Genomic DNA, 12,686 nt, shown 5'->3' on the forward strand with positions numbered 1-12,686 from the left:
GGTATATGTGTAAGATTTTTAAATGTTATATATTAGAAACATTAATTTTCTACTTCTATATTCATGACATAATTTTATTTAAACTCTTTACTTGCACCCTTTTTTGTTTTTAAAATGTTTATTTTGAAACACACACATGAATTGTATAAATCACATGTATAGTTTAAAGGGAAATAATAAAATGAACTTCTGTGTATTCACTACTAGTTTATTCACTACTACACATTCACTACACAGTGAATACTGTGTATTCACTGTAGTTTAACAAAGTTTAACCAGGACCTCTGAAACCCCATGCCTTTTATCACATCTCCTTTCTCTCTCCCAGACGTAGCTATTATATGAATTGCATAAATTATTCTGTCTTCTTTTTAAAAACTGATTTATTGAGATATAATTCGTATATCATGCAATTCACCCATTTAAAGTTTACAATTCAATGCTTCTTAGTATTTTCACAAAGTAGTGCCATTATCACCACAGTTGAATTTTAGAGCATTTTTTCTGCCCCTAAAAGAAATCCCGTCCCCATTATCAGTCAGTCCCTGTGCCACATCCCTGTACCCGCCAGCAGTGGGTAACCACTAAGCTACATACTTTGTGTTTCTATAGATTTGCCCATTCTGGACATTTTATATGGATGGAATCATACAATATGTTGTCTTTTATGACTGCCTTTCTCTTAGCATATTGTTTTCAAGATTCATCCATGCTGTAGCGTATATTAGTACAGTTGACCCTTGAACAATGCTGGGGTTAGGGGCACTGACCTTCCGCACAGTCGAAAATCTGTATATAACTGTTGACTTCTGCAAAACTTAACTACTAATAGCCCACTGTTGACAGGAAGCCTTACCGAGAACATAAACAGTCGATTAACACATGATTTGTATGTTACATATATATTAATACTGTATTCTTACAATAAACTAAGCTAGAGAAAAGAAAATGTTATTAAGAAGATCATAATGAAGACAAAATATATTTATTTATTGAAAAAAATGCACATATAAGTGGACCCACAGAGTTCAAACCCATGTTGTTCAAGGGTCAACTGTACTTTATTGCCAAATAATATTCCGTTGTATAATATACCACATTTTATTTATCCATTCATTAGTTGGTGGACGTTTGGAGTGTTTCTACTCCTTTTTGTTTGTTTGTTTAACCACTTTTAAAAACAACTTGACGGAGATATAATTCACATGCCACACGATTTACCCATTTAAAGTGTACCATTCATTGGTTTTGGTATATTCGAGTTGTGCAGCGCTCACTACAATTGGTTTTAGACCATTTTCATCACTCCGCAAACCCCCAAACCCATTAGCAGTCACTTTCCATTTGTCTTTAAACCCCAAACCCTAGGCAGACACTAATCTGCTTTCTATTTCTATAGCTATGTCTATTCTGGATATTTCATATAAGTGGAATCGTATAATATGTGGTCTCTGCGATTGGCTTTTTTAAGTTAGCATACTATTTTTAAGGTTCATCCATGTCACATGTATCAGCACTTCATTCCCTTTATGACCAAATAGTACTCCACTGTGTGATAGACCCCATTTTGTTTACCCATTTATCAATTGATAGACATTTGGGTTGTTTCCACTTTTTAGCTATTATGAATAATGTTACTATGAATTTTTGTGTGCAAGTTTCTGCATGGACATATATTTTCCTTTCTCTTGGGTATCTACCTAGGAGTGGAATTGATGGATCAGACGATATCTCTATATTTAACATTTTGGGAAACTGAAAAACTGTTTTCCAAAGTGGCTGCAGCATTTTACATTCTGCAGTAATGTATTCGAATTTCCAATTTCTCCACATCCTTGCCAACACTTATTATTGTCAGTCAGTCTTTGATTATAGCCATCCTAGTAGGTGTGAATTGGTATCTCATTATGGTTTTTCACATTGATGTCAACATTACTAGAACAGCCTTCCAGAGTACATAATTTTCGATTTGTTTTAAGTTGTTTCATATACCACACTTTGAGTAAGATGCTGTCCTTAGAAATTTTACCCTAAGTCACTAAGTTCTTATTAGCCTTTCTCATTTATTAAGTAGGTGTGATTTGTGTTCTCTACAACATAACTACTTAGTGTTGCTATAAACATTTTGTTTTGTAACCATCGCAAATTTATAAATAAGTTGCAAGTACATTACAAAGAATATTTTTTTCCTGAACCATTTGAGAGTAAGTTGCTAACGTGATCGTCCCATCACTCCCAATTACTTTAGTTTGTTTGTATTTCCTACAAATGAGAAAGTTTCCTAAATAACCACATTACAACTATCAAAATTAGAAAATTAACATTGATTTACTACTATCATCTAACCATCAGACCTCATTCATAGGATTCTAATAAACCCTTTTATAGCAAATGAATCCAGTCCAGAATCACATGTGGCATTTAATTGTCATGCCTCTTGAGTGTCCTTCAGTCTGAAACAGTTCTTCAGGCTTCCCTTGACTTTCATGACCCAGATGCTTTTAAAGATTACAAGCCAGTTATTTTGTAGAATGTTTCTCAATTTGAATTGCCTGACGTTTTGTCAGATGATGCATGCTGGCAGGACTGTTACAGAAGAGATGCTCTATTCTTATTGTATTCTACTAGGTGGCACATGGTTTCATTTTATTGTATTATTGATGATGTTCACTTTAATCACTTGATTAAAATGGTGTCTGCCAAACTTCTCGACGGTAAACTTGCTCCTTTTCCTTTGTAATTACTATTCTGTGGGGATGTACTTTGAGACTATGTAAATATCTCATTCATTGTTAGATTTTTAATTTACTCATTTATATTGGTGTGGGCTGTTTATTCAGTAGGCTATATATAACTATGTGTAACATTTTGAAAAACTGCCAAACTGTTTTCCAATGTAGTTGCACCATTTAACATTTCTACTAGCAAAGCATGAGGATTCCAGTTTCTCCACATCCTTGCCAACGCTTGTTATTTTCCATTTTTTTCATTTTAGCCTAGTTGGTGTGAGTGGTATCTCATTGTGGTTTTTATTTGTGTTTCTCTAATAATGTTGAGCATTTTTGCGTGTGTTTACTGGCCATTTGTTTATCTCTTTGGAAATATGTTTGAATGTCTATTTAAATCCTTTGCTCATTTTTAAATTGGGTTATTAGTGTTTTCACTGTAAGAATACCATATGTTTTATTGTATTTTTTAAAGTACTTATTTGTTTGCAAGACTAATTTTTCCTCCTCTTTTTGGAAGGTCCTCTCCAAAATGCACTGTTGTCTTCACAAGCATCAGGAAGCCAAGGATATAATTCTCCGCTTCCAGGATCCTACCCTCATCTAATACCAGCAAAGACTTTGAATCCAGGCTCTGGACAGTCAGCCTATGGTGGTTCTCAGACTATTTCTCCATTAAGTAATTACCAGGGACCTGGGCAGACTCTTTATAGACCACCAGTGGCTTCCAATACAGTGAGACCTTCACTCCATAGTGGTCCTGTTCCCCGAATGCCACAACCTACTTCTCAGAACCTAGCTGCTACACCAATGCCTTCTGGTAGTTTTCCTGGAGCCAACATGCCACCACCTTTGAATTGGCAATGTAACTATCCATCCACTGGATCACAGACAAACCATTGTCCTCGTGCATCATCTGGACCAGCTGTGTCTGGGAATACAAATTTGACAACAAGTCATCAATATGTTTCTTCTGGAAATGCTTCACTTCAAAACAACTTCATAAAATCAGGTAGAGTTCTTTTAGGAGTCTTAAAAGTAGAGACACGGGAAACTTGCTTGTTTAGATGTTTGAATTAGTATTTCAAGCCTTAAAACCATATAGAAGACTTGATTTTTTTTTATTAGTTTCAGGTGTACAAAACAATGCAATAATTAGACATTTCATCCCTCACAAAGTGATAACCCCCTTTCCCCAATCTATGGCCTCTCTGACATCATATATATTACAATTCCATTGACTCCATTCCCTATGCTGTACTCCATATCCCATGACTATATTAAATTGTAGTTGACATACAATATTATTCAACTTCAGCTTCAGGTGTACAGTGCAGTGGTCAGGCATCTAGTCCGTCCATGAAGTGGTCTCCCTAATAGGACAAGTGCCCATCTAACACCCTACAAAATCTTTACATTATTGATTATATTCCCCAAACTGTCTTTCGTGTCCCCATGACAATATTGTAGTTACCAGTTTATGCTGTCTCATCCCTTCCCCTTCTTCCTCATCCCCACTCCCCTCCCTTCCAGCAACCATCAGTTTTTCCTCTATATCTGAGACTATTTCTGTTTACTTTCCCCTTTTATTCAGTTCTCTAGATTGCACATATAAGTGAGATCATATGGTATTTGTCTTTCTCCTACTGACTTATTTCACTTAACGTGATGTTCTCTAGGTCCACGTATATCATTATAAATTTATTTTTAAAATTATCGTTTATCTTTAAATAAATTAATTCTCTAACCTTTGAGTTAACTTAAAATCATGGGTTGTTCCTGATTTGCTTCTTTCCTTTGAAGGTTTCCTCTGTCTTTCTTTGAGTCACCTGTGATATTTCAGGGATTCGGCTATGGCAGAAACACTTCCTTAAGGACTGGCCATTACTTTTATTAACGGGGTTCCATTTTGTATTCTAGGGAAGCTCAATCCCTGTGGTCTCTCTTTGGTCTTGATGTGAGGCTTGGGTTATCTTTTCATCTTGGCTTGGACAGTTTTTGGCTCCAGAAATTGTAAGATCTCAGAGGTTAAAACAGATAATACTTAGGAAGTAAGGAGTGTTATTGAGCACGACTGTAGCCAGAAAGCAGTGGACAGAGCTTAATATCTATATTTTCTTCTAAGAGTTTTATGGTTTTAGCTCCTACATTTAGGTCTTTAATTAATTTTGAGTTAATTTTTGTGTGCGGTGTTAGGTAGGGATTCAACTTCATTCTTGTCCATGTGCCATATACAACTGTCCCAGGACTAGTTGGTGGAAAGACTGCTCTGTCTTTCATTGAATTATCTTGGCACCTTTGTTGAAAATCAATTGATTATAAATGTAAGGGTTTATTTCTGGACTCTGAATTCTATTTTATTGAGCTCTATGTCTGTCTTTACACCAGTACCAAACATCCTGATTACTGTAGCTTTGCAATGAGCTTTGAATTTGGGAAGTGTGACTCTACCAACTTAGTTTTTCTTTTTCAAGATTGTTTTGGCTGTTCTGGGTCCCTTGCATTTTCATAAAAACTTTGGAGTCAACTTGTCAATTTTTGTAAAATAGACAGCTGGGATTTTGATAAAGGATTATGTTGAAACTGTACATCAGTTTGGGAAGAAATCTGTATATTCTTGGACTGACTTTGATCTTTTTATTTTTAACCTCAGTGTTTGGTCATATCTGATTGAAAAGTAAGTTCATTTAACCATTTCACTATTCTTTTTTTTTGCTATTAAAATTAGTCTTACACACTTACCAACATTAATAGTGTTACTCTGAAAAGCATTTAAAATTCTGTGTCGGAATCTGCAGGTTGATTCTGCGCAGCAGACATCCTCAAGGAAATGAACTAGTAAAAAAGCATCCAAGTGAAACGATAATATCAGTGGTTACCAAAAGGTATATTCATGTGCGTTTCTGCATCTATATGCTGTATACACTTCATCAGACTTGTAATTTGTTAACTGCTGAAACTACTGATTTTTCTTAGCTTTTTGACAGACAGGTCCTGGTGAAGACAGTTTGGCCTTGTAAAGATTAAGGCTACTTCTAGAAATGTAGTTGCTTTGTACAAATCTTCTGACTCACAATTGTTAGAGCCCAAATTCTTCTGGTTAGTTTCATTTTTGTTAATCTGACACCATGAGTGAGCATTAATCTCTTGAAATTAATGAATACTCACATCATTATTAATAATTTTAGGTAACATTTATTGAATATTATTTTCTATCACTTTGCCAAACTTACATGTGTTATCTTATTTAATCTTCACAGCAGTCTCTTTTATAAGTAAGAAATCTGAGGCTTGAATAATTTACACAAAGCTACAAGAAAATAATTTGGGAACAGGTACTGTTTAAAAACTATTTAAGAGTAGGTGTAGCTTCATGTTTAAAAGTTTAATCAATAATCTGAAATATTTTTGGCTGTAACAGAAGCCATATAAAAGAAGGAGAACGAAAAATATATAAACTAATAAAATGAACCTAAAATGAATGTATGACTACCCTGCCTTTTTTTTGTAAGACTTCTAAAAATAATTCCTCAATTTTTACCTGTTTTTTTCAACCCATCTTTGATAGTAGGTGCCTGATTGATCTTAAAAACTGTATCTAAGTTTATACTAAGTTTCTAGAGTACACATATTAAAATTCTCTCTTTTTCCTACTAGGCCACCTTTTAGCATCCTTATGTTAGCTTTAGGGATCGTAGAAGGCAGATTCTGAAACTTTAGTTATTAGTGTTATAAATAAGAATTATGCAGCTTGAAAAACTAATGTCTATTTTATGAAATGTAGCATATTCTGGATTAAAAAATGTTCTTAAAGTTGTGAAAAATCTATATAAGCTCACTTGTATTCTTTTAAACATTAGATTGTTACTTCTTTGTGGCCAGATGTGTCATACATTCTCATTCATGCTGAGTTGGTAATGTTCCTTGCCCTTTTGTTCCTTTGGTCTGTATTGCCAAAGATATGTGTGGGTGCTTCCTCGATAAGGGAGGTACATGTTGTAATCTTTGTCTTTACTTTTGTCACAAGGCACTGATTAGTCCTGTTGGGAGCTATAAGGTTTAGTAATAGGATAATTTTTCAGTTTGGCTCTGGAGAATTGAACACTATTTGAAGCATATTGAAAATTTTCATATTTGCATATTTTCATTCCTTTAGTTTACAAAATAGTTAACTGTAGAATATATTATAAGTAAAATTTATTACTTATTTCACTTATAAATTCAGCGGATTTTAAAAAAAGGCTAGGATTGAAAAATTAAATCATATACTTACCAGTAGTATTTTACAGTACTTTGTAGATTTTATTTTCGGTCTTTGGCGGATGAGAAGGTAGAAACAATATTACTGACTTGAATGAACAGGTGGCTGTGGGTTTTGGAACTTTTCATATCAGCTAGAAGAATTTTCCCAAGAGTAACCTGTAATATTTTTATATTAGTCAGAACTTAATTGTCCTAATAGAAAATTGATGAAATTGAGGCAGTGAGATACCGGTAGATAAAAGGACAAATACCATGTCATTCTTAGTTTAGTTTGATGGATATTTTTACACCTCTTGGATAGCAATGTTTTCTAAAGTATACATAAACTTTAGATCATTTCCTGGTTTTTAAGGTAGGGAGTGTTCATAATATAGTATTTAAACTATTATTGAAAGTAAACTACTTTTAATTGTTGTTAGGTTATTGAAAAGTACGCAAATTTACAATCTCATTTTAATAGGTTATACCCCTGATAAAAATGAAGCAAAATGAAATAATACTTAGAGAATTTAGAGTAATCACAATATTTATAGTTTTGGAAATCTAACTCTAAACCTAATTGATGTTAATTGAACGGATAATAGGCCATTAATAAAATTTTATGTATGTCAGTTTCTACTAGAATATTTGACATGGCCTATTGAAACTGACCAGTTAATGAAAGCGTGGTAGAAGAGGTTTGAAAATGTGTAAAGGATGCATGTAAATTAAAAAGTCATAAACCTGGGATGTTAACATTTCTGGCAATTTGTTGCTGAATATAATTAAAATGTAAATTTAGAAGTTACTCAGATTTGATAAAAGGCTGTTTTGGCCTTTGTCTTAACTTCTTAAGTGACATGTGAAAAACCAATGTTTCCATAGGTTCTGCACCCCCTTTAGTGAATCCACTTCTGCCTACCACTTTTCAACCAGGAGCTCCTCTTGGGCCCCCTCCAACTGGAGGACCACCTCCAGTGAGGGCAGTCACTCCTCAGCCCTCATTTAATTCAGCTATCAACCAAGAAGGTAAGCATGACAAAAACCAAATCAAATCTTAAAGCTTTGACTTATGGTAGAAGGATGAATATCATCTGAATTCTGTGCATCCAAATCATAGTTTTCCAGAAAATCTAGTTGTTTTGCTTAGGGACAGACTTCAGAAATTTAGAATTTAAAAAGTTTGTCAGAATTCCACTGTCCTTTGCTAGGCTGTGGACTAGCATTTGGGAACAACCGCTGTTAACTTTTTTTGTTGCTGTGGCTATAAAGTTAGGTGCCTTTTGGGAGAGGGAGTCGAAAGGAGAATTCCTGCTTTTCTGGACATGATGTTAGAACTATCCTTTGATATATTGGCTCTTTTCCACGGAAGCAGTATTATTGCAAATAGCAAATATTTATGAGTCTAAATAAAAAGTTAAATATATGGGCCAGCTCAGTGGCTCAGGTGTGTGTGGGAGCTCCGTGCTCCTAACTCCGAAGGCTGCCGCTTCAATTCCCACATGGGCCAGTGGGCTCTCAACCACAGGGTTGCCAGTTCGATTCCTTGAGTCCCGCAAGGGATGGTGGGCTGCGCCCCCTGCAACTAGCAATGGCAACTGGACCTGGAGCTGAGCTGCGTCCTCCACAGCTAAGACTGAAAGGACAACAACCTGACTTGGAAAAAAGTCCTGGAAGTACACACTGTTCCCCAATAAAAAGTCCTATTCCCCTTCCCTAATTAAAAAAAAAAAAAAAAAAAAAAAAAAGCTTTAAAAAAAAAAGTTAAATATACAAGCATTTGAAGTTTTATATAAAAAATAAAATATTTTAAAGCATAACTTTAAAATACGTTTATTGATTTAAACAAAATATTTAGTAAAGAAAGAAATTTTATTTTAGCAGTAAAATAACCATTGCAGCAAGATGTAGAAATAGGAAAACAGAAGAAGCGGGGGGAAAAACTATTGCTCGTGTTCTACTACTGAATACAGTAAACATTCTCATTTTTGTATTTTCTTTTAGAATTGTAAGTAGGGGGAAAACATACTTGTGAATAGTTTGAAAAGAATGGTGTCAACAATGAGTAACAAAATGATACAACAGTGTCCCACTGGTTGTCACATTATAGCTTTGAAAATCAAGTAACAATAAATATTAAAAATTTTAACCAACCGAAATATGCCCAATGATTTTGTTTGTTTCTACAATTTTACTAAGTTTTTCTGAATCAACTCATGGTTGAAGTCATGGTGGTCTTGAGAATTGGAAATAAATTACTGACTTTATCGAAACCATTAAACTTATCTACGTGGTGTTAAAGTGACTATTAAAGTTAGCACCTTTGTACTTAGGTGCTGGAGGTTGATGCTATTCACTGATTTTAGTTTCTTCTGTACTTGAATTAGAGCTCAAAATAGCAAATGTACCAATAAATAAATTTCTATTCTTCAAAAGCAGATGTCCCTGGCATTTGACTTTAACTCTTTAAATTGGGGGTGAGGGGCAAGATTTTTATTTTACTTTAATGGTTCTCTGGACTAAAGCAATTGCTCTAATTAATTTATATCACCTTTAAATTAATTCAGGATTCCACTTTGTTCCGAAATTTGGGGAAAAAAGTTTTTTTACCCTCATAATTTTATTTTATCTTTTAATAGTATTGATTTTGGTGATTTTTTTTTTCAGTGTGTGCTGCTCCTTGGAGGTTTTTATGCTGCTCTCACAACTGCTGAAATCTTCCAGACAGCATATAATATTATAAACTCTGCAAAGTACCATCCTTTTCATTTTTATTTTTTAAAGAGGGGGCAACTCACAGTGACCCATGCGGGTATTGAACCAGCAATCTTGGTGTTATTAGCACCACGCACTAACCAAGTGAGCCACCCCCAGCACCATCCTTTTTAGAAGTTTATAAAATTATTTGATACTTTTGTATATTTGACATGTTTAAAAACTTGCATTGTTCGAATTTTTATTTTAGCATTTGACATTTTTCTTGGGTTTGTCATTTGGAAAGTTATCTTAAATTTTAGACATTAGCTCAAATCTTGCAGAAATTATAATAATTGTTCAATTTAAATATTGTTAATAAACTTCCTTCTTAGGTATTACATCAAATACCAATAATGGATCTATGGTGGTTCACAATAGCTATGATGAAATTGAAGGCGGTGGCTTCTTGGGTGAGATGCTATGAAAGATTTTTTGTTTTTTTAAAAAATATATTCATTGTCGGAAAACAAAGAAGACACCTTCATAGTCATGTCTGGCAGCAATACTTACTGTTAGCATTTTTTATTTCCATTCATTTAGATTTTTTTGTTAGTTTCTTTTTTTTTTCTGAATTGGGATCATGGGTTTTACTATTGTGACATTATGACTCTAGAGTATTTTTTATCAGTTAGATCTATTTAAACTTATTTAACTAGTTGAACATTTAGTATGTTTTCATTAAAGTTGTTTTGAATTAGAATTTTAGTCTGAATACAAAGTTTAGTACATATGAAAATAAACTTATTTTTGTGTTTATAGCCATAGTCTATATTAACTAGATTTTAATCATTGCTATTACTTTATTATTAGTGTTTTTTTGTCTTATTTTACAAAATTGGTGGGTAAAAGTATTAAATTACCCAAAGGATTTTGGAGTTATCGTTCCTATAATTTAATGGATTTATGTGTTAATTTAAAGTATTCTGAAGTATAAAATAGAACTTATAAGTTACCTTGATTCTAGCAACACCACAGCTTGCTAATAAGAATCCCACAGGGAGCCGAAGTGTTGGATATTCATACCCCTCCTTACCACCTGGTTATCAGAACACAGCACCACCTGGTACAATCGGAATGCCACCCTCTTCCTTGAATTACCCAACTGGGCCACAGGCCTTTACTCAGGTATCTATCTCCCTCCCTCCCCCCCTCTTTTTTTTTTCCTTCTTTCCTTCCTTCCTTCCCTCGTTTCTTTTTCTTTATTCCTTCCTTCCTTCCTTCTTTCTTTCCTTCCTTCCTTTCCAACTTTGGGTTAAACTGCATATGCAGGAAAAAGTTTTAGGAAAATATAATGAACATTTTTACCAGTTAGAATAATAATGGATATTTTATAAGGCCTTTGTTCTGTTATATATCTCCAGAATCAAAAAACATTGACCAGGAAGTCTAGGTTATAGTTTTGTTACTTTTAGAGAAATTAAGTTACCAAGTCCCTATACACTTCTGTTTTCAACCAAAGACATTATAAAGCCTACTTAATTTGAAATTATATGTCTTTAGACTCCCTTAGGTGCTAATCATTTAACTGCAAGCATGAGTGGATTAAGTCTACATCCAGAGGGGCTAAGAGTTATCAATCTTCTTCAAGAAAGAAATATGCTTCCACCAACACCTTTGCAGCCTCCAATTCCAAATTTGCATGAAGATATCCAGAAACTCAACTGTAACCCAGAGTAAGGCTTCAAACAGTGTTTCTTACTAAATATGACATTTTACTTGTTCTAAAAGTTCCCCAGGTGTTGTCGAGCTTCATATGTTATGAACAAGTTGCACAATATATTAATTTATGAAAGTAGTTCTGTATGCAGAAAACAGAACTCTGTTAGTTGCTTACTTAATTGATATTTGAAATGTTCTAAGTCCAGAAATAGGGTTGTAACCCATGAATTGATTGCTGCCCTTATCGGCTGTAATGGGACTGATACTCATTATCATTATGGTAGCTACATTATTTCTTCAAAGTCCAAAGTACATTGTAATCCTTTACTTGCTCTCATCTTAAATTGTTTTTTATAACAGACATAATTATAACATTCTTTTCTTTCTTAAAATTGACCATAAGTTTAAATGTAAGTGGTAAAGACTTTCTGATAAATTGAATTTTGTTAAATTTAAATAGTCTTCTAGAACCTTCAGCAAAGCTAAACATTTTAGTAATAAACTTAACTTTGCATTTGCAAATTTGGGGCATTACCTTGTTATTCCAGTGTAATCTAGATTTACATAAAGAAAAATAGGTCATTTGGTAGTCTAGACTGTCTTGTGCACAAGCAGAGGAGAGACTTTATTTTAATCGTATAATAGAGTGTTATAACCATCTACACTCTCTTTCTGAATATGACTTAAATATTTAAATGGGATAAAATTTGAGAGGGCCTATTGAAATATTTTATTTATAATCTGATCCAGTGTTAAAATATGTACCTTTTAAATCATTTTTTTTGTCCAAAAAAAATCATAGCAACAACTGACGCATGGTTTTTACTTTAATATAGGTTATTTCGATGTACGCTGACTAGCATTCCTCAGACTCAGGCCTTACTGAATAAAGCCAAACTTCCTTTGGGACTGCTGCTTCATCCTTTCAAAGACCTAGTGGTATGTTTCACTAGTGAAAGTAAATGTCTTGTGGAAAATGATCTCGGTGGTGAGGAATTTTCTATAATAATGAAAGAATTACATACAGAATTTGTTTGAGCTATCTTTAGGAATTTGACCATTGACAGATTCCTTTGTTTGTAATTCAACCCAAAATTTTGTTATCAAACACTTTCAAAACAAGGTGAAATAAGCATATTGTTGAAAAATCCAAGAGGTACTGAATAAAATAGAGATACTGAAAGAAAATAAATAAATAAATGTTATTATTTTTAAAAGTTATGAATTACTTACCCATTAAAATATTTCACCCAGTTTCCCAGTTCTGCCATTCTTGGAGTAAACTTTGTTGCTTTAAGGAGC

The 12,686-nt window shown here is 33.7% G+C and overlaps 1 protein-coding gene across 3 annotated transcripts in view; it reads left to right on the forward strand.

Annotated features, from left to right (window-relative positions):
• Positions 1-12,686, forward strand: part of SEC24A (SEC24 homolog A, COPII coat complex component) — a 52,915-nt gene that overhangs the window by 7,114 nt on the left and 33,115 nt on the right. For all 3 annotated transcript variants that reach the window (XR_013992358.1, XM_081035155.1, XM_081035156.1), the window contains exons 2-7: positions 3,247-3,738; positions 7,854-7,997; positions 10,058-10,135; positions 10,690-10,850; positions 11,226-11,398; positions 12,221-12,323. Coding sequence is in view for 2 of the 3 variants with exons in the window: in XM_081035155.1 (XP_080891281.1) it covers positions 3,247-3,738; positions 7,854-7,997; positions 10,058-10,135; positions 10,690-10,850; positions 11,226-11,398; positions 12,221-12,323 (1,151 nt within the window). In the remaining variant the exon portion in view is untranslated. The remainder of the gene's footprint in view (positions 1-3,246; positions 3,739-7,853; positions 7,998-10,057; positions 10,136-10,689; positions 10,851-11,225; positions 11,399-12,220; positions 12,324-12,686) is intronic.

Source organism: Rhinolophus hipposideros (genome assembly GCF_964194185.1).
Source record: "Rhinolophus hipposideros genome assembly, chromosome: 23".
Lineage (NCBI taxonomy): Eukaryota > Metazoa > Chordata > Mammalia > Chiroptera > Rhinolophidae > Rhinolophus > Rhinolophus hipposideros.